Source organism: Syngnathus scovelli, chromosome 16 (genome assembly GCF_024217435.2).
Source record: "Syngnathus scovelli strain Florida chromosome 16, RoL_Ssco_1.2, whole genome shotgun sequence".
Taxonomy (NCBI): Eukaryota; Metazoa; Chordata; class Actinopteri; order Syngnathiformes; family Syngnathidae; genus Syngnathus; species Syngnathus scovelli.
Window position 1 is genome coordinate 31,705 of NC_090862.1, and position 27,025 is coordinate 58,729.

The following is a 27,025-nucleotide window of genomic DNA, read 5'->3' on the forward strand; positions in this document are numbered from 1 at the left end:
AGTTGCTAATTCTATCCCAACAAAAACAATGACTGTTCAGTAATTCTTTTTTTACAATATGTTGATTATTATATAAGAAATGTGGCATCTCAACAGAATGTGTCCTTAACTGGCTTTTTATTTTTTTATTTTTTGCAAACCACGAGCCTGTTACAATGCTTTGCAGACTGACGTTCAAGCCCTACCCATCGCAAACCCAAATCCACCCAATCATGCACGCAGGAATCCGCAAATTTCATCAGCTTTCCGTGTTTTCCAGTCTGCCTCCATCTCGTCCCACTCACTCTCACTGCTTGAGCCCGACGTTGACAGCCACCACTCGAGTCTCTCTCTTCACCGGTCACACACTGTGTCGATTTTTTCCCCCAAGTGACCGCTACAAAAAAAAAAAAAAAAAAAAGACTTTGTGCGACCCTACCTATCTTATTTCGCAAGACCACTTCACGTCCAGGCATCTCTTTTACAGAACAAATAAGAAAACAAGTCACTGTGTTCTACTTTTTCGAAGCATCTTTGCAAACATGTCCGGAGAAGACGCACCTGTGCAGCAGCAGCAGCAGAATGCAGTAGACCAGAAGCAGGACTCCAAGGCTACCGAGGAGCCCAAGACGGAGTCGGAGCCAGCGGCCGACGCGCCGTCGGCTGCAGCGGACGCAGCTCTTCCGGCGACCACCGAACAGGTCCCCGAAGAAGAGGCGTTCACCTATCGCGCCCTGGTGCTCACCGGCTATGGGGGCTACGACAAAGTCAAGCTGCAAGTCAAGAAGGGCAAGCCGTCCCTCAAGGCGGCCGAGGTTCAGGTGCGAGTCAAGGCGTGCGGGCTCAACTTCGCCGACCTGATGGCGCGTCAGGGGCTTTACGACCGGCTGCCGTCCCCGCCGGTAAGCCCGGGCATGGAGTGCTCCGGGGTGGTGGAAGCTGTCGGGGAGGAGGTGACGGACAGAAAAGTAAGCACAAAATGCATCAATTCCACCTTTACAAATACTTCAATTGATCGTGCAAGTGGATCAAATACAGCGTGACAGCGCATGCTGTAGATTTTTTCATGGGCGTGTCCGGCCGCTCGTTGCAGGACATGATCATAATTTGAGTAAATAATGTATTGACTCCGTGCAACGTTGTCGATAGAGTCCAAGTTAAAAAATAAATTTAAAAAAACGACATTTATGTTCTAAAAATATATACATTTATGGTGCGTTAAGTGCATATCGTGCATAAAGAGAGACACTTGTTGTTTCACATGGTGTAAAAGTGAAGCTTCGGTGAGAGAGTTGAGAAATTGGCGTGGAATTCAAATGCTCCTCAAAATGATGGTTCCAATTTGGCAACAATAGACTGGGGGTAATGGGCGTCCCACCCACGTCTCTGTCACTGTCACGATCCGTGTCACTTTGCTTTCGCAGAACTTCCAACGAACGCGACGCTAGCTTGATAAAGTAATGTAGTTGCCAAATGCATGGGTTACATTAAGACGTTTTTGTTTAAGTTGAATTTGTGTTGTCTGCATTGTATTTTTATTTATTTTTTTCCATTGCGTTTTGGCGAGGTGCGCCAAGGCGTGAAATAAAGCCAGGTCAAGTTAACAAGGGATTTCCGGTACATAAACGGAAGTTAAGTCGTGCTCCCTTCAAAATAGTGCCCATGTATCAAGCAAATCAAATGATAAACGACACATTTTAGGCCAAAGAGTAGCAATGTTAGGCGCACTTTGACGTGTTGCAACACGCGATAGCATCAAAGCACACTTCGGTAGGCGTTTCACGTCCAATGGCCTCAAAGAAGTCGAGACGGCGTTTAATTTTGTAAACGCTGAAAACCGGGTGCCATAGTTCAGTCTGACTTGACAGCCGTGGAGGAGCTCGCGTTGTTGTCGACGCCTTTTGTTCGAAGCGCTTGCGCGCCGAGACTGGCAAGGCGCAGCAGAGCAGAACCCAAGCTCACCCGCGCTGTATTCACCAACACATCATTCTTCCAACCAAATTTGCCAAACACGTGTTTCCCCCACAAACATAGAAGAAGGCAGCGTTTGACATTGACTTACATCCTCCATGTTGTACAACTGCCTTCTTTCGGTGTGTGAATGGGTTGAAAAGCATCGTTTGTGTTGAGCCATCAAAGAACATTGGCCTAATTATTTTGAGAGCTAGCTGATGAGGAACAACTGGGGCGTGGTTAACCCATGTGGCTGCCCGCTATGCTAATAAGACACTGTACGGTACTGTACTGGACATAATGGCTTTACTGTGCATCTTCTGTCATTTTGTATTCATAAGCAAATGCTTATTTGAATGTATCACCATTAGCGGTCTATGAAACATGTTATTGTGCATGATCAACCTCAATAAGAGGCCTGTTAAAAAACAACAACAACAGAAAGCGGTTCTGTTAGCTACAGGTTAAGTGCAATTTGTTAGTCACCTTGTAGAGTGACGTTCTTGTGCGTTTGGGCCTTAAAAGTAGCATATGCATGTTTAACTCCACCAGCTCTGCCATTTGAACTTTTGTTGGTGTTGTTGACCACATTTGAGTTATATTTATGTGACTCTTATTTTGGGAAGATGACATGCATTTGCAATGGCAACAGGTGTCACTCGCACTGTCAAAAAACACGAATAATGATAAGTCATCATTGTCGTCGTCGTCATCATCATCATCGTCATTTTTGGCCAGATAAAGCAAAACGTAAACAGGCCACCTTGAAGCTGTCAGTGACTCACTCGTTTTGTTTTGTTTTGTTTTTTTACATAACATAACACAAATGTCTATCCCCGGATGACGTTTTAAGCCAAATGGGCATGGTGGGCTAATCAAACATGATGGATGGGGGCGACACAGGTGACTAATTGCATTACAATTGGTGACGGGTCAGCCGCACGCCGCGGTAGGACTCGCAACCTTTTGAGTGTGTGCTCTTTCCACATTGTCAGTCATGTAGATTGGATTTAAAGGTCAACACGCAAACACCACGGCTTGTGGCACATCGCCTATGCCCTTGCTTATAGAATTAAAAGGCAATCTAGCTAATGGAACGAGATCTATGCAATCTTTTGGCACTTTGGCGGAGCAAATGTTGCTGACCACCCGAGGGGGGGACAAAAAGCAAAACTCAGTCTGGTCTGGTCTGAGCGGCTTTTGGGGCTTTTTGGTTTTGGTTTCTTTGAGTTTGCGGAGAGTACTGGCTTTGATTTTGGGTCCCCATAGGAACTTTCACAACGCTAACCACATCTTAGAAAGACTTTCTGACAGCCAGAATTTGAGGCAGGATGCAATTGAAAACATGTTGTGAAAGCGTAACAGAAAGCAACAGCCTCCCAACTTCAAACTTCCAGGAGGTGAACGACTAACAAATAAATAAAAATAACCACACAAATGACACTGCAGAAGATTTTTCACTTAGTCAGAGGAATCTTTTCCCTCAATGCCTTCACTGCGTTGGCACGCGATGACGCCGATATCGCTATCCCCCTTGGAACTTACGCTTCCAAAGTGAATTCAATGGACTTTATTTGATGGAAATACAGCTTAATAATTAGTGAGTGGCGTACGGCCTCACGCTGAGGTTATGTGGAAGAGTCCAGTGTGGGCTGGTTGCCTGCTAGAGTAAAAGAAGAAGTGAAAGAAAAAAAGAAAATGCTCAAAGCGCCACTCGCATTGATGTGTAAGAAGGAGTTGAAAATGAAATTCCTCTTTACTTTAGAGAAGGTGATGAATGCAGCAGCACTCTCTCTTAGCTCTTTGTTTGTTTGTCTTTATACGTATATTTCACCAAGTGCAGCAGCACCTTGAAATAAAAATGGTGCCATTGATTAGAATTTAGAGAGAAGGCATCCAGAATGAGCTAAGAAGGAGCCTTTTTTGGGGGGAATAATGTGACAATGAGTAAGCAAGGAAAGAGGAGGAAGGGGCGAGGGGGTAATCACAAATCACATCGAAACTCTCGTGACGCAGCGCATCAGCACTTCTTATTCTCCTTTTTTTTTTTTTCCATCCACACGCCGAGCGAGCCCTTTGCGAGTTTCGGTCGAATCTGACCCATATGTTCTCAATTAGCCCTGGCTCGCATTGTCATTGTGGTATTTCCTCCAGCCCTCCCTTTTATCTAAAATCCCCATTCTTTTCTACAAAGACCTCTCCATCTTCCTCCCCCTTGTCACTTCCAATACCCCGCTCATCTTTGTCCATACGCAGTCAGTCCCAGTCGTATTTACTTTGCATAAGCTGAAAATAACTGAAGTGTAACGCTGTTATATTTGCATAATCAAATCAGTCAAAAGCAAAGGAGCGGCGTGGAGCGGCGCGGCGCGGTGTTGCACGTAGCGGCTGCATGCAAACAGGGCGTGGCACCTCATTGTGTATGTTACATCTTAGGATGCAGCACTGCAACAAGATTCACTCATGATTTCAAGCACATGCGCCCTGGTGAAAAATCTAGACAATACTGCGGGAAAAGTTTAAATTAAAAAAAATAAATAAATAAAAAAATCAGCCTCTAACACTGGTTTGACCCAAAAATGGTTCCATTAAAAAAGTGCAGAAAAACATTGCTAAATAAACTTAAAAGCTTGCTCCTATGCTTTTCTGCTGAGCACATCAGCCAACAAAGCCGCTGACCTGTGTACCATCTCAAACTGAATCGCCATTTGATGAATGCGTACGCGGCAAACTTTTTTGACCTCGACAGTGACTGTGCTGGATGCCCAGAAATGTGTGTTGCAAGTAAGTGTCACAAGGCTGTGTCACTTTTGAGAGTGCTCCTCGCGTGCTGTACGTGGGCACGGAAGAAGAAAAGCGCTGAAATGGCCGCGTGAGTCATGTCGTTCTCCCGTAAATGCCGTCGACACAACGACGGCTGTCTAACATTGTTCTACTAAGTGAAACGGCAAACAAAGAAAGGAAAAAGCATTATTTGTAAGGAGAAGGAAGAAAGAGGAGAACTGTCTCTTATTGAAGCCCATCGACAGAAAGGCGCACGGCTCCCTTCGGACCCTTAGAGGGGGCCGGGCGTTGCGGGAGGTCCTGTCGTCCTGTCTGCTTGACGGGGACGACAAAGTCTTTGAGAACGAGACAGTCTGGGATGAAGAAATCCAAAGACGGGAGGAGGGACCTGAAGGGGGAAGGAAAACGCTCGAAAGTTGTTCTGGGGTCGGGAAGTGAAAGAGAAAGAAGGGAAGAGAAAAAGTGAGAGAGTCTTTTATCAAATTAAGAAGAAAACAGGAAGAAGGCCAGAAAGCCGCAGTTGTCTGCGTTTCCTGCGTCCTCTTCCTGATCGGACGTTGTCGTGGGCGGCGCGACGGGGAAGTTTACAGCAAAGGCTGCTTGCGCACTCACTGGAGAATCCTGCTTTGACGACAACTAAAAAGGAAAAGCTCTATGAACTTGCCACTCTCAGGATGGGCCAAATTCAATTGCTTTGACTTCCATTTTGTCACATGTTGTTGTGCCCGAGTTCAGTTAGGGTGGTCCTCAAAAAGATCCATGACTATTCTGCTGGACCTTTCACCATTCGGTGCTACTTTGTTTACTTTCTTTCCCTTGCTTTCTTCATCTCACCGCAAAACAACAATCGAGAGCAGTCTTTGTTTTTCGTTCTTTGCGCCGACCAAGCAAGGCCTTCAAGGCTCGGCAGCTGATTTAAAAACAAAAAACAAAACAACACCCACAGGGGACAGGATCCAGACCCTGTCAGAAAAGCTGTTCGAAACAGAGAAATGCGCCAAGAGCCATCTTTGCTTTTTCAGCTCGAAAACGGAACCGTGGCTCCCTGTCAATCTTGGTCACACTGCTTCCAACTTCATCAATAAAGAGCGTGTCACCTCCACGCCGCGTCCATAAAGTGTGTTCTTAATAGTCAAAACAGGCTGCCATGTCAGCGGCCGGCGCTAACGCTTGGCAGCCGTCCTGCCAATCGCGCTGATTGCAAGTGAACCCAGGCAAATAAATCAATCGGAACGGAAAGCGGAGCGGACGAATTGCGGGTGGGCGGGCCTGGTTAAAACTCAAGGGTTTGCCCAAGCGAATACTTTTGCTCCAAACCATTCACGTACCTGTCATGGTTTCCCAGGTGGGCGACAAGGTGATGGTGCTGAATCGCTTCGGCCTGTGGCAGGAGGTGGTGGTGGTGGCGGCCGACCACACCTTCCTCATGCCGGAGGGGATGAGCTTCGAGGAGGCCGCCGCCGTACCGGTCAACTACATCACCGCTTACATGATGCTGTTTGACTTTGGTCACCTGCGGCCCAACCAGAGCGTCCTCGTCCACTCGGCTGCAGGTACGCAAAAGATGCAACGTCGAAGGACTTCAGTTACAATTACGGAACATTCGCAACGCTGTCAATGACTTTTGCCATCTTATAGCCATTTTGATAAGCTTAGCAGGAAAATAGCAGCAACAAAAAAAAGGTTGTTGTTTTTTCCTAAGAGATACAAACAAGTAAAAAGCGTAACAGCGAAGCACGAGGCTGAGACGAAGCGTTCCCGAAACAAGTTTTGAAAGCCAACCGCGACTAAATACGTTGACATTTATGAGCCCTGCCGGCATGTGATGGCAGTCTTGTGACAATATTTGTACATAATCAATAATACCTTTTTATACGATTTTATTGATTTTCCAAAAATATCGCAGTGCTCTGCTCCCCATCTCTAACCATCTCTTTTTTTTTTTGAGGAGGGTAGGTTTGGTTTTCTATGGACGTCAGTTTTTGGCAGCAAACTAGCCAAACGGCTAGTTCTACTGTGCCTCCATTGAGTCAAGCCGTGGGATTTCCACATCAGCACCTTGTTGACGCAAATATTGGAATCCACCAAATTCCATGTGTTCCATTAGGATCCCCCCCTGGTGGAGCTTTAAGGCTGAGAGAAAGCTGCTTTTGGGGCTAGCGGAAGTGCTCACACCTGTTTTGGGGCGGAAAGCAGCAAGTCCAATGAGAACGTTCAATTTTGCACCGGGCAGCTGGAGAGCAGAAAAAGACATTACTTAGCCCATCTGTAGAATTTTCCTCTGACTGTGCTCAGGGAGCCGGAGCAAGAACATGATCCAGAAGCTTTAGGGACAACGTGTGGGCGTACGTGGAATGAAAAGCGAGACCGGGAATGAAATCCGAGCTGCTTCGCTGCTGCCCAGGTGTATTCACTTGAAAGTAGAAAGCAATGCGGCCGGCGTGCTTTCCCGGGAGACGAGCCGAGGCCAAATGTTCGCATGCGGCCGACGGCTCGCTCGCGTCCCTGGGAAAGCCATACGGCCATTCGAGGGGTTTGACGACAATGGTGCGGAAATGTGCTTTTCCCATGCAGGGACATTGGGCGACGGGATCGTTTCTCAAGGCGGGCCGGGCCGGGCCGGGCCGGGCCGGGCCGTGCCGCCAGCTGTCATGACAAATAGTACATCAGCCAGTGGAATCTCAATTTCACAATTGAAGGGAGTGTTAATACTGCTAGCAAGATTTGAACATACGTAGCATCACTTAACTAATGCCCCGCCTCGCCTTTAAAACCAGCTTCAACAAAATAGCAGCACTAGCGATACACGGCATAGCATGCTACATACATACTAGCTAGCATTAGCATAGCAAACAAGTTGATGTTTTTTATTTGGCAATGTTTAGTGTTTTCACTGTTAGGACTATTATCTTTTTGTCTTCTCAAAATCACATTTGATTTAGACTTATGTGACTAAAGCCAATGTTTTGATTTTTTTTGTAGTGGTTTGACGTCTCTAAGTGCGCTACTAGTCTTGCACTTATGGCAGCGTGTGGGATCCACATAGCAGTGGACTCTCACGGTGCCTCCGGTTGCGAGGCAGTGGGAGGGCTCACCAGCTGAACCTGTCAAAAACTGTTCCTGATGTTCTCTGATCAGAGACATTAAAGGTATCGGTGGTGACAGGCTGCACCGCCGGCCGACGGAGGCCGTTTTATTTATTTATTTTTTTCCTTCTTGATCCATCACTGAGAGAATTACACCCTACCTAGTTTTCTGATCATTAATTGAATTAATGCGTGCGTCCGTGTGGGTACGGTGGCAATAATTATTGGGCAAAAATATTGTGTTCATGAAGCAACATTTCATTCGGTATCATCTGTCTGCGCGATGAGGGCTACTTGTTTAGCGCCATCCGCTAACTGCCTGAAAGTGAAAGCTGCCAAATAAACAGCGACGGCATGTCTGTGCGACTCTGCATTCCTGCCTGCCCTATCAACTTAGGTGGTGGCAGGATGCAAAATAATGAAGTCGTGGTGACACACGCAGACTCACAATGCATCATTGAGGTCACAAAAGTGAACCCCCCCCACCCGTCCCGACATTGAGATTTATGATCGGAGTGCTGTTCTGTGAGATGTTCCATAACCATTCAACACACACGAAAAAGCTGTGATTTAGCTTTTGTGGAGACTTCAGAACTCCAAGATGTGACACCAATGTTCCGGTTTGATGACTTCATGCATCATGCTGTAATCGAAAGCATGCTAACAATGCAGGCAGGAAACTTAGCAGCTACTCGTTAAGTGGACGGCTACGGCCACCTTCTGCAAGTGCAAATGCTAGCTTACTATGAAACAAGTCAGAAAGACTACCTCTCTAAATATTTACAGTACCAGCGTGGTTTTGGTTTATTATTGTAATTCCAAAGGTTGTGGCAAAAATACAGTGTTTGGAGCGGCTTAGTAGAAGGGATGCTTAAGTTCTTTGAACAACCTGTTGCTCTTTAAAAAGGAAAACGGTCTAAGCCCGTCCTGGTCACATGACCCGCCAAAGCATCTCGTGTCAACAGTCCTCAGCTGCCTCTCTCGTGGCCCTAGTGCCGCCGCCGCCGCTGCCGCCACCACCGCCGTCCAAACAATAGCTTGTTGTATTTCCTCCCGCCGTGCCTTTCTTCCCTGCCGTCGCGCACATCTGCATCCTCCTCCACTCCGCTCCCCCCGGCACGACCTTCGCCATATCCGTAGTTGGCGTAATGTATGCTCACTAACCCTCTTGTGTCAGCCCCCGGAGGGAATTTGGGTGCAGTCGGGTCCGCTGACATTTGCGAGAGCCGTCCGCCGTGACCGTCCTTTCCTCTCTGACCTCTCCCTGAACCGGAGCTCGGCGTTAGCGAACCCTTTGGCCTGGCATCCGCTACAGCGCCGGCCACACCCACCCACACTACGCATTCCTGCATACAGTCCAATGATGACGTTACACCACTTTTTTTGATCATAGACCAACACTCGCACATGTTATCAATCTACACCGGCTGTAAAGCTTTCCAGTTCCGGCGCCAGTCGCCGAGTCGGAAGCCTTCCTTGCAGCTGCTACAATGCACGTGGCGCTCCAGCGGATGATACTCGGAATCAGGTCTGTCGGCCAAGTTTGTAAAAACGCGCAGGGAAAGTCTCCGGTAGTTGGCCTTGGTATCGTACTACAGTAAAAGAGACATTCGAAGTGACAGTGTTAAGATGGTGGTGGTGCTGGTGCTGGTGCTGGTGCTGGTGCTGGTGCTGGTGCTGCTGCTGCTGCTGCTGCTGCTGCTGCTGCTGCTGCGAGCCTTGAAGCAATGAATTGAACACAAACGGTGCAGCAGCACATGTGATCAGGTAGTACAAAACAGTCCTCACAGATGTATTGTTTGTCATCTGTGAGGAATGGCGCGCGCTGATGAGCTAAGAGGAGTTGAGATGTCAAAGTCAAAGTCAGCTTTATTGTCAATTTCTCCACATGCCAAAGACATACAAAGAAACCGAAATTTCGTTCCCCCCTATCCCACGGTGACAAGACATGGCTCACAACAGACAACAAGTAAACAAGTATAACAAAAGCGTGCTGAATAAATAATGAATAAATAACACAACAACAACAATAATAAACAACAATAAATAAATAGGAGGAGCAGAAAAAAAAAGGAGCAAGTGCGCGTACAGCAGACATTCCCGAAAGTAGCGCAACAGTGCCGCACGCTACGCAGAAGGGGGTAGCGAGTTCAGGGCCCTAACAGCCTGGAGAAAGAAGCTGTTTGCGAGTCTGGTGGTGCGGGAGCGCAGGCTCCTGTACCTCTTCCCAGAGGGCAGAAGGTCAAACAAAGAGTGAGCCGGGTGACTCACATCTCTGGCAATCGAGGTTGCCTTGCGGGCGACATGGGAGGTGTAAATGTCCTTCAGGGAGGGTAGCGAAGCACCAATAATCTTACCAGTCGAAATGAAAACTATGTCATGATCAAGTACAATGAAAGTTTTTTGTCATTCAACACAAGGTTTTGTAGCCTTTCCGTTCCTTTTATATTTTAGGAAGGCCATCATGAATCAGAGTCTTTGTTTGGATGTTTAAATCGTGTGCAGGCTTGAGGCGTATTATCTTTTGGTTGGCTGATGGGAATGAAGAATGACACATTTGTTTTTGGTCATAAATCAACTCATTTTCCACCATTTATCTATTGTACGCTACCCGTGTTTGTCATCCGTTCTTTAGCAAATAACAATGTGGCTCACGTGGACAAGGCACCCGACCGAGGGCTTCGGTAAAAAGCCTCGGTGCGACTTTCTGCAACGCTGGGCTAATTCGCTGTGACCGGCAAGCAAAGCGGGGAGTCGTTGGGGGTGAAGTCTGGCATGGATAAGCCAAGGGAAACCAGAGCGACCTCTGAACTAACGCTCCTGTCATGCTGGCGCTCTCATTCGTGCGCCAAGCAAGCCCCCCACCCCACACCACCACATTTTGCAGGTGTCTCTGACGCGGGTTAAGGACACCTGCGCGTGTCTTTTAGTCATTTCAACTGTCACGGCTTTTTCCGCAAATTGAAAAGTAACAGTATGCATGGCAGGCCACTCGTCGGTGGCGTTACCAACATTTCCTGATTAGATGGTCGGAGTTTCCAACCGTTTCTGTCATTTGGACGCGTTTTTGCGCGTAGCAGTCGCATAAGAAAGAGATTTCGACGTGTGTTTCTTAGGGCGGGCCGGCAGGCACGTTCTCTCCATAAATAGTCACGCTGTTTTACAAACAAGATAGTATGAATTACCGGCGTGACATTCCTTCCTCGGGAAATCTACGGGCCGCCCGCCTTCGCACACTCAAACTAGCTCCTTCCACATGCTGCCTGCCTGCCTGCCTGCCTGCTGACAATTTTCACAAAGCGAGGGAGAGTGAGAGAGAGCGAGAGAGAGGAGAGGAGGATGGCTCATTTGCTCTCCAAGCTTTGCCGGCGCAGCCCACAAAAATACCAAGGTTACATAATGCAGAGTAATAGCTGTGCAAAGAGTGCACGTTGACAATCAAGCTCTCATCATGGTGCCATCCGAACCGCACGAGAAGAAATAAAAGGCTTTGTCAAAGTTGTCGCACGGCCCGTGTTGCTCGTTGAGAGATGTTTTCTTTTTTTGCATTCTTTGGTAGGCTGCAGCCAGAAAATGGCTGCTTGTGTAAGTTCCTCAAGTCAAAATGGAACTAGATGTAGAGGAAGTGACACGGCCAAAGTCGTCTGTTACGGCTCAGCTCGCAAACATTTTCAGTGAGGCGTCGATATCGTGAATCAACTTTAAGATGCGGAAATGCGCACGCTACATTTCTGGATCTATGTACGTATTTCTCTTAAAAGCACACGGATAAAAATCATGTCATCTATCGTCAAATATGGGAATATACATGAAGGCATTGTGTTTTTGTTTTGTTTTTTTAATCAGGAAGATGCCGAGGTGTCGTCTGTCGTCTTGCGACAACAATTTGATAGCGACGTAGACTGTTGTCGGGCTGCGACTATAACAACGCTGTCCTGTCCTGTCCTGTCCTGGTGGATTCCTCTGTGTTTTTGTCAGACTGCTGGAGGGACAAAAAAGCCTGCTGTGACTAAGGGGAAAACACACTCAATGCGTGGACGACAACAAATGTAAACGTTTCAATTTGATTTGAAGAGAACCAATGCGATTAGCGGCAGGAATTCGCTTAGGCTGTCGTCTCACACTTAGCGGTGGTTCTCGGCTTGAGTTAGGGCGACATTTTGAGGCTTTGGATTGTTTGATTTAGGCTTGGGGGTAGCTAGGTAGCTAGGAGAAAAACGCAGGTGGACTTACTCGAACCTTACATTACTTTACATGCATGCCCGAACGAAACTCTGATGTGTGCACCGAGGCAGTTAAAAGTGCACGAGGAGGCCCCTGGCAAGCGTCCCGGGCGGGTCTTGTGAGGGAAAAAGGGGGGGGCTGTGGGGGGGCACAACGGACAGGTACCTTCTGGGTCTTCCGCTGTCTGGAAGCTTGTTTACGCTGTACAAAGTTATCTGATGGCTCGACATGCGCTTGTTTTGTTCAGCTGTCGTCCCGGCGCTGATTTAAAGTCTGCGCGGAAGGTCACGTTTTGTTTCGCGCCAACGTGGAGCAACTGTGTTTACGCAGCGGTTAAGATAGGAGGAATTCTTTGTAACGCTCCACCGTACAGTACTTGTAGTATCAGACGTTTTTGATCCTAAATGAATCAAAAATGATGACCTGGATCATTCTTTGTGTGTATTAAATTGCCCTTCATAGTTCGTCCAAACAACGGCCACGTACTGTACACTGACAGTCATTTGTCATCTAACAACATTTGTGGCTACACATGAAAGAAAATGTCTCCTTTGGCTGGCTCATTTGACACGCGTTTCCCTGGCAACACTTTTTCTCCTTTTTGCTTGAACGGGAGCAGAGCCACTGTGCCGCTCTTGTACGCCACTTTTTCTCTCCCACCTCTGTGGTGGTAATGCCACGATATCATCATGAAACGTATTTTTGGAGCGCAATTCATGCACGCTAGCTAAGTACCGTTTAGGAGAACAGCCCCCCCCAAAAGAGTATCATTTGCAATAAGACGCTAGGTCGGTCCCGTTGGGAGAACAGCCCCCCCCCAAAAAGTATCATTTGCAATAAGACGCTGATATCCAGTATTCCCTTTCAACAAGCACACACCACTGTCAAAACGGTCTGCTCTTTCAAAGGCTTTGCGCCATCAGATACGAAGATGAGCCAAGCTCGACGGGGTCGGGCACGAATGACCTTTACGGATGGATGCCTTTCACTTCAAGTCCTTTCCAGTCCGGCTCGCGCTTATCAGTAACCTATTACTTCTGGGCAAGCAAACGCGGCTTTCAAACAAAACGCAGCTATCCTCTTCAAATGTGCCACATGTTGTTTTTGCGGTAGAAAAACAGGCAGACACGCGGGATTCCTTGAATGAGGCCCAAAACAAAAGCAAGCCATGCCTCATTCGGCCGTCTCACTGTGTGCCGTGTCAGGCTGGCTAATGTGATTGTGTCTCGATAGGATCTTTGCATAGCTGCGAGCACAAAACAAAATGGGGCTAGCTTGTTCAAAACAATGAATAACGCAAATGGGGTTGATTCTGTTAGTCTTAAATGTCATATGCTGCTCGGCTGTTAAAGGACAGGTATTCTCAGTCAGTAGTAATACAAGAAAGGCTCGACAATTATAACACACTCTGTTGCTTGTCTCCTTGAAATGAGCCTGGTTGAACGCCGTCTTGACCGCTACGCTACGCTAATTGGCGCCTTTCTGTTGGCAAGGCGGCGTGGGCACGGCCGCCACACAGCTGTGCAAAACAGTGAAGGACGTCACCGTGTTCGGCACGGCGTCGGCCAGCAAGCACGAGGCCATCGCTCAGGCCGGCGTCACGCATCCCATCGACTACCGTACCAAGGACTATGTGGAGGAGGTGCGCAAGATCAGCCCCAAAGGTGAGATGGCGGCGGAGAAATCCCTGCTCCGACAACAATCAGACTCTTTCTATTCCCTTTAAATACGGCACGCTGGTCACACTCCGATTTTGACCGCCATAAGAAGTGCTTTATTTTGTCACCCGCACAGGACTGGACATCGTATTGGACCCTCTTGGAGGATCAGACACCCACAAAGCCTACAACCTGCTTAAACCAATGGGCAAACTTATCACCTATGGTCAGTAAAGCCAATGCAAAATAGTTGGGCAAAATGTTAGCATACTTTTATTTGCAAGCAAGCAAGGTGATTTCTTTGGGATCAACACAAAAGAGCCTCTATGGCCATGCCTGTGGGGGTGGGCGAGCGGGCAGGCACGCACGGAGAACAGGGCTCGGGCTTCTCCACGGAGCAGAAGAATCTTTGCATGCGGCCTCCCACCCTCACCCATTCATCCTGGAACCCTTCCGTCTTCTCGGAACTACGCAGAAGCAAACAATGGAGCACGTTCTGCGTACTGCAAACTTGGAAGAATTTGTGACGGGAGCAAACGTTTCTTTTCCAGGTGCCGCTAACATGCTGGCGGGTCAGAAGAAGAACTTGCTGGCCGTGGCCAAGAATTGGTACCACCAGTTCTCCATCCACACACTCAACCTGATCCAGAGCAACAAGTCTGTGTGCGGCTTCCACCTGGGCTACCTGGACGGCGAGACGGAGCTGATCGGCCAGGCGCTCCACACCGTCCTGGACCTCTACAAGCAGGGCAAGGTCAAGCCCCGCATCGACTCCACCTGGCACCTGGAGCAGGTGAAGTGAACCGGCCGGCCAGCCGAGTGCGATTCACGTCCCCGTAAAGTTCTCCGGTACAGTGAAGAGTAGCTCGCTAGCGGGGGTCCATCAAATGGTGGTTGGGAGAGGTCCACAAAAAGGCCAATGCCTCAGACCGGGTGGGCCAGACGGTGGCAGGCAGGCAGGCAGGCAGGCAGGCAGGCAGACTGTCCATGTTGCCAAAGCTGCCCAAAAGCAGATTATGAACGCGTGACAAAACAGGCCTGTGACAGTTGGTCAGCATTCAGATCCTCCACACGCTCCCACTGTTCATCCATTTCTTCTTCTCCTCGGCCATTTCTCTGCCTCTCCATCTATCACAGACTCATTCCCTCCCTCCCTCCCTCCCTCCCTCCCTCCCTCCATTTTTCCTCCTATTCCCTGCTTCTCCTCCCGCCTCTCTAGTTGTCATGGCGACATTCTGTCGTCTGCGTGCACGCGTCTGGCTTAGGGCGGAGTCCCAGAAGCAAGAGACAGGGATGAGGGTGAGAGGGGGAGAAAAAAAAGGTGGTCAAGTTCTTCACAAGACAACGCCTTGAATCAAAGCCTCTTATCAGTTACTTTCCAATAATCCAAACGGCAACGCATTTGGTGCGCCTCAATGTCTGATAATAATGCTCTGTTTTGATGGCGTAGCTAATATTTGGAAAGGCGCTTCAACCACATCCCGAGAAGGATTGCTCTCCGAGCGCCGCCGGTAGTTCTCCATCCCCTCCCTCCCTCCCTCCCTCCCTCTCTCTCTCCCTCCCTCCATTTCCCATGGTGTGTGGAAGTCATCAGAGCTTTAGGTTGCTAGGAGATGGCCCCCGTTGCCGTGGCGCCGGTCGATAGGTGGTCCACTCGCCTCGCGCCACCAATAACGAGAAGAAGCGCTAAGAGGCGGTGTCCGTGCGCAACGAGTGACATCGCGCACGATGCGAGCGCAACTTTGACCTCTTTCCTGTTGGCTTATGAATCTCAAGCGTGACTCCTAATGACATAGCATCGGCGTGATAGCCAATGCCATGGTTTAAAAAAAACAAAAACACCCCCTTCCTTTCCCTCTGCAGGTGGGTGACGCCATGCGAAAGATGCAAGAGAGGAACAACATCGGCAAGGTGGTCCTCATCACGGAGCCCATGCCCGAGGAGGAGAAGAAGGAGGAGGCGCCGGCGGCGGTAGACAAGAAGAAGGAGGATAAGAAGAAGGACGACAAGAAGAAAGATGACAAGAAGAAGGATGATGGCAAGAAGGAGGAGAAAAAGAAAGAGGAGGCCAAGAAGGAAGAGGAGGAGAAGAAGGAGGAGGCCAAGAAGGAGGAGAAGTGAAGGGGGGTGCAGATTGATCCATTTGCGGTGGGAGGAGGGTGGGGATATGAAACCAATCTCATTCCCATCAACATCTCTTTTACTCCTGCTTGGCCATAAAAATCGGACTGATTTCTGCACCCACCCTCCCCCCACTATGGCCACCAGTGGGCTAAATTGTTGTTACCTGCCCCCCCCCCCCCCACACACACACACACACACACACCCTTCTTACTGTCATCAAACTCGCTCGCCCACAGCAGGCACAAAGACGAGCAAGACGAACCGACCGCACCCACCCACCCTTCCTCCAGTTATGTCACTCAGATGAGTCAGCGAGCTCTCTGATTGGCTGACGCTCAAGACAGCATCAACAAGTATCCACTGCTAATTTGAAAGCGCTCCACAGTTAATAATAGTCCCTCATAAAGAGCCTCTCTGTGTATAAGATGAATTGGGCAGTGGGAAGAAGAGGGGCGCGGGGGTCTCTCTCTCTCTCTCTCTCTCTCTCTCTCTCTCTCTCTCTCTCTCTCTCTCTCTCTCTCTCGCTCTCGCTCTCTCTACCCCCCCCCCCCCAACTGCTGACGACCACAGGCTGAAAGAAGCACTGTCACGCCAAAGCCTCCCTCTCGCTCCTTTTCAGAAAATCCTGCCCGTCACTCCAACCCAAGCAAAAGGACGGGCGGGGGTGTTCCAGTACAAGCCTCTATCCCTCTCTTCTTCCCGTTCCTTCTCCGTGGTCGGCATAGCAACAGGCGCCGGGCCGGGCTTGTCAAGAGATGCCACTATCCTTCCCCGCACATCCCCCCCCCCCCCTCCATGCATGCCAACAACGTACCACCATGCCTCGCTTCCAATTCAAGTATTTAAAAAAAAAAAAAAAAAAGAAAAAATTCTACGATAAAGCCTAGCTAGTATTGACAATTTTTCTAGGCGCTAGTTGTGGCTAAATAGAGGGCATGCTGCCGCCTAGTGGTCGTTTGGCTACTTCGAGCTCACTGTCACATTAATAATAAGGGCTCGTCGTAAAAAGAACATTGCATATGCGCTTCGTTTAAATCTTGAACATACTGAAAAAGCCATCAAATTTGACAAAAACGCTATCCAGGTTCAAATATATGTTTTGGGGCTATCAAAATCGAATCACAATCCAAGTCAATCAGTCACAAGTTTGGAATCTTGATCTTATTACTAAATAGCCATTTGGGAGTTTCACATAGCATCTCACCAAATTCTGGAGAAAACAATGTATCCTGTCAAACTAAATGTTTTTCAGAAGGCCCCAACGAGGGCTTTTTAATACATTTCCCTTGAATGTTAAAAATCAATCAATCGATTTTTGGCTCTGCGAAAGATGGGTGATTTTTTTTTTTTTCTGAATTTCCCGAACTACCATTTCTATGCCAGTATCGGGTCGTATTGACTGAGAGGATTTAACTTGCCATAGTTGACGTAAGTTTGACTCGATTACTTTGACGCGATTAAACGATTCTACGCGATCCAAAGAAGTATTTTACCCATCCCTGCTTGCTTTCGAGTTCCTTTTTTTTGTTATGGTTGTTGTGCCTTTTCCCTCCTAAAACCGGCAGTTGTATTTTTCAGTTTTAACTCTTGCCGTCCTTCTGCCTGCCTGCCTGCCTGCCTGCCTGTGTGTGTGTGTGTGTAGGCGCCCCCGAGATGGCAACTGGTGAATTTGTTTATAAATGTATAAAAAAAAAAAAAAAACATGTATTAGAAAAAAATATGTTGTGTTAAGCATGAGTGCTCTCCCTCATGTGCTGTGTGCCATTGTGTGTGTGCGCGTGCGTGCGTATGCATTTGTCCTCGGGTCATCATTTTCCATGACCTAACCGCCGAATCCACCGATATCCTTAAGCCAGCCCCGCCCCCCTCATTCAAGTCCCGAACCACGAGGACAAAGTGGTGTTTTGTATGTTTTGCACTCTGTTTGCTAATCCTAATGCACTTACAAGCAAGGCGCTCGAACCCCAGCCGCATCCACTCACCAGATTGCGTGTGGCGCCCCCCAGTGGGCTGGAGTGCGAGCAGTGTGGACCCGTGCATTCTGTCCACCTCCGCTTGAGATTATGATGATTGTTTTGTGTGTGTGTGTGTGTGCGCGCGCGTTTTGTTCTAATCTGTTGGGCGACCTTTGTGAACCTGTGCATGGTGCTTCTGTTCCAAGTGCCATGTGTGATGAAACCGACGCTCCCGCTGAAAACCAACAAAAAAAAAAAAACTCCCCAACGTAGGGAGCCTTTTTATTATCAAGCTGTGTCTTTTGTGTCCGAACCACGTGTGCCAAATGACAATGTATATTCCGCTTATCAATGCTTTGAATATTTACAGCGCATAGAAAAAACTATATACACATGCTGACGATAAGTGTGGTTTTGGGTGGGTTTTCATGCTCATCAAAATGTACAGAGCGTCTGACAAATATCCCAAATATGTGCACCGAGAGAGGGTGGTTGTTATTTCGATTGCCCCCGCCCCCAAGCTTTTGATTGTCAGTTTGTCGCTCGAGCTAGCTTGTGGGCCCGCACTGTGCCGCCTCCTCCTCCTCCTCTTCCTCCTCTTCCTCCTTCCTTGCACACAGTTTACCTCAACGCGTCCCTTAACTAACTGGACAGAAAGATCCTTTTCACTGTGCTCTACCAGCTCCCGTACGCGGTCCGCTGGGACCCCGTCCGTCCACGTGTTTACAATCACGTCGCAGTGAAAAGGAGCTGGACGCCGTTCATTTTTACACTTCAATGCCAAGCATACGTGATGTAGAAGTTACTTTCCCGCTTTCTTAATTGCATCTGCTTGTGTGGCGGCGAGTGAGATGTTGAAAAAGAGAAACTAGCTCGTGTCTGGAATGGGGAAACTTTATGGCTCAATTTATAATACTGTGCTCCAATGTCTCAGGCCACTTAAATGCCATTATTCTTATATCCTCAGTTTAGTAGAACAGTGGTCCCCAACCTTTTTTGCGCCACGGACCCGTTACGTGTCCGAAATATTCTCGCGGAGCGGCCTTTATATAAATAAATATTACATTTATAGAAACAAATATCACATTTATAATAAATACGTACGTATATCAACTCGGTGAAATAAAATGATACGACTGGCATAAAAACGAATAGAAAGCACATCGAAATAAAACTCACCATTACGTTGAATTAGCGGGAGCACTGAGCTTGTTTCTCCCATCTCGGCGTAATCGGAGACAATGACACCCGAAGTGTGCTGTTGTTCACGTTTTTTTCTTTCCAAAAATTCCAAAGGTTTGTCTTCTAATGCAGGATGCTCGGTCTCCATGTGCCGAAACAGTTTTGAATGCTTCATTGCCTCGTTAGCTAGCCTGTCGCCACATATTATCCAGAGTGGGCTTGGTACGACAGAGTCACCATGTCCTTTAAAATTCAGCTTTCCTTTTCTTAGAAGTCGTGGCCTCTTCTTCTTCCGTCTCTTCATTGGGCTTTTTCTCCTTTCCGAAGAAGCTTTCCAAACATCTCTGTTTCTTGCTCATGTTTGCTTGCTTCGCGGGATCGGCATGGGTGACATGTCACGTGACCGGGACGAGCGTCTTGACCTGAATTAACCTGTGTCAAGAGGCACAGGTGCACCGACGGATGTAATTGGGAGAGATTCGCCCAAATGTTTTATATTTTTCAAAATAAATTCTTACTCATTTTTGCTAGCTTTGCGGGCTCGACTGGGGAAACATGCCACGTGACTAGGACGAACGTCTTGACCTGAACTAATTGCTCGTCGATAAAAAAAATATATATATACTATAAAAATGTTTTTTTCTGTGCAGCTTGGCGGCCTAGTGCCAAGTGACCCACGGACTGGTACCGGTCCGCGGCCCGGTGGTTGGGGACCACTGTTAGTAGAATACATTAGCGCAGTGGTTTTCTTAACAGAGTACCGAGACAAAAAAAAAAAAAAAACGACACTCGCAAAGTACCGCTATAGTGACAAACATCCATCCATTCCATTTTCTGTACCACTTGCTGGAGCTTATCGGCCTACAGCCGTCACCGGGCAGCAGGGGGGGACACCCTGAACCGGTTGCCAGCCAATCGCAGGGCACACAGAGACAAACAACCATTCGCACTCGCACTCACACCTAGGGACAATTTGGAGTGCTCAATCGGCAGCCTACCAAGCATGTTTTTGGGATGTGGGAGGAAACCGGAGTGCCCGGAGAAAACCTACGCGGAACCAGGGACAACATGCAAACCCCACACAGGGAGGGCCGGAGGTGGAATCGAACCCACACCCTCCTAACTGTGAGGCGGACGTGCTACCCAGTGCGCCACAGAGCCAGAGCAGCCCTAGAAACAAACACTTTAGCCTAATAAACTATTCTATTCCAACAGGTGTCATCAAAAAAAAAAACAAGCCAGAGGCAGAAAGTCGCAACAACTCAAACAATATCGCCATTCAAAATTATGAAATTGTAGCTAAAAAGATATTTGAAAACATTCATTCATTTTTCAAACAAATAAATAAATATTATATAAAAATATATACTATATAATGATAAAAACTGCACTGGACTCAAATGTTAGCCGCGATGCTAGCACTAGCATCAGAAGTGTCCAAGCAGGACAATTGTTTTCTAAAAGTGAATATGTGGCTGGCACTAGGAATGCTAACACTCAGCCCGCTGGGACCTAAGCACTGGATGTGGTACAGCTCCGAGGTAAACGGCGTGTTAAGTGGATCCGCTCGCCACTTCCTGCGACATCTTTAAATGCTTTCGCGGTGTTTCCAGACACTTACGCAACGGGAGGAAAGTTTCCGAGCCAACGTTGCGGTTCTGGATTGGATCTCACGTGTGGCGAGGAAAGAGAGGATAAAAAAGCGTCCAATCGCATGCCTTGTCTTTTTTGGGGGGCTTCTGACGCAGATACCGCTTTTCTTTTCATGTGGTTTCTCAGGTCCTTCCAACAGTTTTAGCTCGATTTACAGCACAATCTGTCTCGTCCCCGTCCCGCCCCGTCTGTGGAAATGTTCCCAAATTCCATGTGTCCTTTCCACTCCCTCCTGCCAGCCAGCCAGCCAGCCAGCCAGCCAGCCAGCCAGCCACTGAAGTGAGGCGGCCTGGCCTCAGTTGACGTTATTGGCTGATAATGTACAGTACTAGGATGCATGTTTAGTTCCAAAAAATGTAACAATGTTGTGTATATACAGCTTAGTTTAGTGTTCATGTGGTGTGAGAAAGAATAAGTCACGTGTCAAGTTGCCAAGCGAAGCCTCCGGCACGGGCAGCCACCTAAGTCTAGGAATGCGCCGGCCCTCGTCCTCGTCCCCACATCCAAACAAACGCTCACCATTGAAACACGGGCTTTCCTCAAACGTGACCATTTATGCGGGTCTTGTGTAACTTGGTATCCACCGCACCCCTAAACAAAAAAACACGACACCAATCAAAACCACTTTTGTTGTTGTTTTCAAATTTGATTTTGGGGAAAAAAACCTTTTTGAATCTATGCTGCTTCTTTCTGTGCTCGACTCCGGGTAGGCTCCGAGTGGGCCGCTACAGCTTGTAACGCTTCAGTGTGTAATGTTACCATATGCCTTACATGTTTTCCAGGACTAATTAAAAAAATAAAAAAAGCATAACAAGAAATTTGAAAAACGTCTGTTTAGTTTTTTTAATTGGTCCGATTCAATCAAGACCGGATTTAACTAAGGCCTAGGCTGATGCCGATTCCAATATTTTGCATCATAAAATCAGATCACTGACTGAGTTGATTAACTTCTTTTTAACATTTGCAACAACAAAGATATTAATTACAGGCAGAACATTTAATCGTCCTTCACAATTGGCTTAACTTTACGACACGGAGGAATTTTCAAGTGCAAAAACATGCAATGAAAAGAAAGCATGAACTCATTTCTTCACTTTTAGATCCAAGCCACAAATGTATACAGTTCATAATACAATTACCAGCAGGCAGGCAAAATAGGATTGACGCATGATGCCCTTGACGCTCCAGGGCAATCAATCATTCAGAGCAAATCATATGATGATTATGATGAATTTTTACAAAGGGCTAACACCCACCTTTTGTATCCCAGGTAGGTGACCTTGAGGCTTGGTGGCGTGCTTGTTGTGACCAGCCAGGCTGAAGTTGACTTTGCAGTGGGTCATGGTTGAGTCTGGGCCACGAGGAGACAATGCCAGTGTTATTTCAAGGAGATACATTGTGTTTTGTTTTTTAAAATCATTTTAAACAGTTTCCGGGTCGCTTAATAGCCTCGCTTTATGACTTGAACTAGACAATGTTGACAGAATTTTTCTTTATTTCTATTACCATCACCAAGCATAAATTCAAGAGCTCCATTATTTTTGCTGCTTCGCCCGGTGTAGCACGTACACGACTTTGCTGTCTTGGTGGAGGTCTGTCTTTAAACTGAACCTGGGCACAGTTGGGGTTCGTTGCGTCCACTCGAACAGACTCTATTTCCCCTCCGCCGTTTCCGGATCGCAGGAAGTGGCCGGCTAATTGCTCAATGAGCCGTCTGCCTGCAGGCCGCTCGCTCACTCGCATAGTCCTGCTCGCAATCCTGCTCGTCTCTGCCATCTGCTGGCAGAATATTCAACAACACAATATTACACATTACTTTCAGTTTCTTTTCTTCCGTTCCAAAATAGAAATGAATGACAGTAAAGGTAAGAGTGGTAACAGCAAGCAGTGTGACGCAGTGCCGACGTAGAATCCAAGAAATCAGTATTGTAAAATTATAATGTGAAAATTAGACACGACACTGATTTCAACTTTTCATACAACTTTGGTGTTTTTGTTCAGGTGTGCCTGAAGTTGGGGCCATCGCTATTGTCTTGCCAAACGTTTGAGCGTGACACACATAGCCGACCGTTACCAGCAGTGAAAGCTTCCGCAACTTTCTCGTACTATTTGTGCTAAAAAGCTTGCAGGCTGATAATGCAAGAAATGAGACAGAACACGTCTAAGCCAGCTCAGGAAGGGCGTTTTACAAGGAGGACCGTTACGAACTGCCCAATTGGAAAAGCTCATTTTTGATCGTCAAAATGCACCCGTGTTACCTTGGGGTGGTTTGTAGTTTTCCTTTAAGGGTCACTCCCCTCTCCCCCTTTTCTTTTCTTTTCTTTTCTTTTCTTTTCTTTTCTTTTCTTTTCTTTTCGCCAGCAGCCACGACGAAGATAAGTCAAGTTTGACAAGTGAGACAAGAGGGAAGTAAAACGGACGTTAAATCTGCACCCTTCAAAATAAAACCAAGGCTCGTTCAATCGATCGGTAATAACCATGGAACACTCCATTTAGTGTCGTTCAAACTGCGTATGGGGACAATTGCAGTCGGCTCAACTCGTCTGATTTGGGTCATATCACGCACGTCGCCGTCAACATTTGACAGTCCTTTTGTTATTTCGAAACTCCCTATCGGAACTCGCTTTTTTCATTTTGTCTTTCGTTTGGAAGATGTGCTGCTGATGCAGTTCTGCTTATCAGCACACTGGGCTTCCTCCTCAAAGGCAAAAGTCGGAATGTTTCTTCTGCTGCTTTGCTTCCACGTCGTCACCTCGCAATGTCACGCCAAGCCTCCGCCACTGGATGTCGTGGTGGACCGCTACCACATGCCCAAACGTTGCCCCCGTGAGGTTCGAATGGAGGACTTCGTTCGCTACCACTTCAACGGAAGCTTTCAGTCGAACGAAACGATGTTCGACTCCAGGTGAATTCATTTCCCCCACGTTTGATTGGTTCGCGTTTAACCACCGAGGTGTGCGCTGCGCATGCGCATGCGCGTTTGCTTGACTCTTAAACGCTAACTTGGAATCATTGATTTAAAGTTCCCGCGGTAATGTATTGATTGTGTATCAAGTTGCAGGCCCTGTAATCCATAAACTTTATTGATTTTAATTTCTCTATCTATCTATCTATCTATCTATCTATCTATCTATCTATCTATCTATCTATCTATCTATCTATCTATCTATCTATCTATCTATCTATCCAACCACCCACCTTTGTGCTTGCGTTCAGTCATATCCGAGGTAAGGCGTTCATCAGTCAGGTGGGTGTGGGCCGTCTCATCCAGGGAATGGACCGAGGCCTGCTGGGCACCTGTGTCAACGAGCGCCGCAGGATCACTGTGCCGCCGCACCTGGCCTACGGGAGCGTGGGATCAGGTAATTCTCGTGCAGTGCTGGCGGCAAGTAACAAAGTACTTGTTGAAGTCGTAACGTTACTCGAGTGCTCATTTTGACGTTTATTCCCTCCATTTCTTCTCTGCTCTGCTCTGCACTGCACTGCACTGCGAGTCCTTTATATCTTTTACAAATGTGTATCTGGCAGGCAGCGTGATCCCGCCAAATTCTGTCTTGGTGTACGACGTGCTGCTGCTAGACATTTGGAACTCCGAGGACAAAGTCCAGATCCACACGCTCGGCAAACCCGAGCGATGCGTGCGCGCCGCCGCCGCCTCCGACTTTGTACGTTACCACTACAACGGCACCCTGCTCTCCGGGGAGACCTTCCTGTCCAGGTGTGTGTTTCTAAACAACAATGCACGCGCACGTGTTGCAGCCGCACAGAGAATGCGACCCTAAGCAAGCAACAATGCATGCGCACGTGTCGCAGCCACACGAAGAACGCGACCTATGACACGTACTTGGGGCAAGGTGATCTGATCGAGGGCATCGAGGAAGGCCTGCTGGGAATGTGCGTGGGAGAAAGACGCACCATCATCGTCCCCCCGTTCCTGGCGTACGGAGAGAAAGGACACGGTACGGAACGCTGGCCGTTTTGTTCTGTCCGCGCGTTTGCATCTTCGAAACGAGGCGTGTCCTCCGACAGGAAGCGGCGTACCCCCGCAGGCCACGCTGCTGTTTGAAGTGCTGATGGTGGACGTATTCAACCCCAAAGACGACGTCGCGGTTGAGGTCTTGGAGGTCCCGGAAGGCTGCGAGCGGCGGAGCGCCGTCGGGGACTTCATCCGTTACCACTACAACGGCACCTTCCAGGACGGCACCGCCTTTGACTCCAGGTGAACGCCCGTCTTCCTTCTGTGGCCGACAGCTCGATATCGATTGCAGCAAATCTCCAATCGCGTTTGTGCGTGTCAGCTACCGGAGGAACAGCACATACAACACTTACGTGGGCCGAGGGTACGTCATCGCCGGTGTGGACAGAGCCCTCCGGGGTCTGTGTATGGGCGAGAAGAGGAAGGTGGTGGTGCCGCCTCACCTGGCGTACGGAGGACAAGGCGTCTGTAAGTTGCCGCAGACAGGAGAGACCATCGGAACATTTTCAGAGGCACGAGAAGTTGAGGTGCTTGTCTGGCTTGTTTTTTTTTTGTTTTTGTTTTGCACCCAACGCCTCCCTCAGCTGATCTGATCCCCGGCTCGGCCGTGCTGGTGTTCCACATCCATGTGCTGGACTTCCACAACCCCGACGACGCGGTGGAGGTGAAAGTAGTGCGCCGGCCCGCGGAGTGCGGGCCCGGCAGCCAGAAGAACGACTGGCTGCGTTACCACTACAACTGCTCACTGATGGACGGCACGCTGCTGTACTCCTCGTGAGCGCCACCTGCTCGCTCGCTCGCTCGCTCGCTCTTCACCGCCTGCATGGACTCTCTCCACTACTCTTTACGTTTCCACGGCAACAGCACGAATGCCGGCATGGCATCAAGGTTTCCATACACACCCAGAGTGGACTTTCTTGCATTAAAAAAGAAAGAAGACGAGGTAGCTATCTTGATTGTATATGTATGTGTGCGCACTTATGCTTAGGGAGCAGCAGGACTCGCCGTCCGTCACCACGCTGGGGGCCGGTGAGGTGATCCCGGGTCTGGAGCAGGGTTTGATGGGCATGTGTGTGGGCGAGGCCAGGGAAGTGGTGGTCCCGCCTCAATGGGCTCACGGGGAAAAGGGAGGTAGGAAGATATTTTCACTCTGCAAGTACGCGGCCGGGTTGAGGTGTAGTACCTAATGATGCGTCTTGTTTCCGGCAGCCGGCGTGGTCCCGGGCAGCGCCGTGTTGTTTTTCCAGCTGGAGTTGGTGGAGCTGCAGAAAGGCGTCCCCGACGGCTTTGTGTTCGTGTGGCTGGAGGATGTCCCCGAGCCCCTCTTCGCCGCCATGGACCTGGACGGCGACGGCCAGGTGCCCTTGCAGGAGGTAACCCCCGCAGCCCAAGAAAGCAACATTTCGAGACTCTGTAAAATGGTCAACATATGTACGTACGTCGCTCATCCGCGACCCAATCTTGTGACATCAACTCCCTTCCTCCTCCCGGTAGTTCTCGGACTTCATCACGATGCAGGTGCGGCAGGGCAACGGCCGCCTGAGGCCCGGCGTGCCGCGCGACGACATCATCCGGAAGATGTTCGACAGTCAGGACACCGACAAGAACGGGAAGATCATCGCGCAGGAGGTGACGCTACAAACCGACGAGAAGGATGAGTTGTGAAATGAGAGGCCTGCCCGAGCCGTCTGCATACTGTGACGTCCACTAGCCGCTATTTGAAATGTTGGAAGGACGCATCATTAGGTACAACTCAGCGATCTGAATGACAAGATAGGGAAGGTTGCATTTCTGTTAGGGCTCGGTCAAGGTTGCAAATCGTACGCCAACCGTTTGTCTTTTTGTTGTCACGAGGAATACCTTGATATTTTCCTCCCAACAAGAAAAGTGCAGGCAAACCTCTAGCCACCTTGAACGGAACCTGACGAGAACGCCACATTCGCATTTGTATGACGCTCAGTGTGGATAGGGGTTAACATCAGAGAACATGGCAACTTCAGACTCAAAACCTCCAACTGCAAGGCAGATGCATTACATGCTTATGTTCTATCATTCTTTTTTATACTGGCTGTGGTACTTAATGAAAAGTCCTGAGAGCAGAGAGAATCATTTTGTGAGAGAAAGTGTTTAAAAAAACAAACAAACAAAAAAAAAAACAACTCCTTACTATGCTTGGTCTTTTTTTTTTTAAAGAAATAAAAAAGCCTTACTATATATACAAGGTTATTTTTTACAAATTTAAAAAAAGCCTTACTATACATAGTCATTTATACCCCCCCCAAAAAAAGCCTTGTTATACATCGTATATATTTTGACTACAACTCTAGTGTGAATTAAAACTATTTTCATGAAGTTCCCAAAGGAGCATTTGTCAACTTTGGTAGAAATTGCAGACGCAAAGATACAAGTGTACAGGAATTATAATGATAGGTCCGTGGCTGCGTTCCTGCT

The 27,025-nt window shown here is 48.2% G+C and overlaps 2 protein-coding genes and 1 long non-coding RNA gene across 3 annotated transcripts; all 3 read left to right on the forward strand.

Annotated features, from left to right (window-relative positions):
- Nucleotides 1-262: 262 nt before the first annotated feature.
- Nucleotides 263-21,425, forward strand: LOC125984032 (synaptic vesicle membrane protein VAT-1 homolog). The gene is made up of 6 exons (XM_049745817.2): nucleotides 263-947; nucleotides 6,062-6,269; nucleotides 13,520-13,690; nucleotides 13,821-13,910; nucleotides 14,236-14,477; nucleotides 15,548-21,425. Exons 1-6 carry the CDS (start codon nucleotides 522-524, stop codon nucleotides 15,803-15,805), a joined length of 1,395 nt encoding a protein of 464 aa, XP_049601774.1. The 5' UTR covers nucleotides 263-521; the 3' UTR covers nucleotides 15,806-21,425.
- LOC125984036 (uncharacterized) lies at nucleotides 6,276-13,493 on the forward strand. The gene is made up of 2 exons (XR_007486844.1): nucleotides 6,276-11,543; nucleotides 11,649-13,493. It is a non-coding gene; the product is annotated as an uncharacterized lncRNA (long non-coding RNA).
- A 1,645-nt stretch (nucleotides 21,426-23,070) lies between the features above and the next one.
- LOC125984031 (peptidyl-prolyl cis-trans isomerase FKBP10) lies at nucleotides 23,071-26,929 on the forward strand. The gene is made up of 10 exons (XM_049745816.2): nucleotides 23,071-23,503; nucleotides 23,815-23,960; nucleotides 24,127-24,316; nucleotides 24,412-24,557; nucleotides 24,628-24,817; nucleotides 24,897-25,042; nucleotides 25,159-25,348; nucleotides 25,563-25,705; nucleotides 25,784-25,947; nucleotides 26,069-26,929. Exons 1-10 carry the CDS (start codon nucleotides 23,112-23,114, stop codon nucleotides 26,237-26,239), a joined length of 1,878 nt encoding a protein of 625 aa, XP_049601773.1. The 5' UTR covers nucleotides 23,071-23,111; the 3' UTR covers nucleotides 26,240-26,929.
- Nucleotides 26,930-27,025: the final 96 nt, after the last annotated feature.

Excerpts from the sequence above, each read along its gene's own strand:
- LOC125984032 (XM_049745817.2), top strand. The coding sequence starts at position 522 with ATGTCCGGAGAAGACGCACCTGTGCAGCAGCAGCAGCAGAATGCAGTA. Across the intron at positions 6,270-13,519 it reads CCTCGTCCACTCGGCTGCAG|GCGGCGTGGGCACGGCCGCC; the intron begins GTACGCAAAAGA and ends TCTGTTGGCAAG. Across the intron at positions 14,478-15,547 it reads CCACCTGGCACCTGGAGCAG|GTGGGTGACGCCATGCGAAA; the intron begins GTGAAGTGAACC and ends TTCCCTCTGCAG.
- LOC125984031 (XM_049745816.2), top strand. The coding sequence starts at position 23,112 with ATGGGGACAATTGCAGTCGGCTCAACTCGTCTGATTTGGGTCATATCA. Across the intron at positions 25,349-25,562 it reads GGCACGCTGCTGTACTCCTC|GGAGCAGCAGGACTCGCCGT; the intron begins GTGAGCGCCACC and ends ACTTATGCTTAG. Across the intron at positions 25,706-25,783 it reads GGCTCACGGGGAAAAGGGAG|CCGGCGTGGTCCCGGGCAGC; the intron begins GTAGGAAGATAT and ends TGTTTCCGGCAG.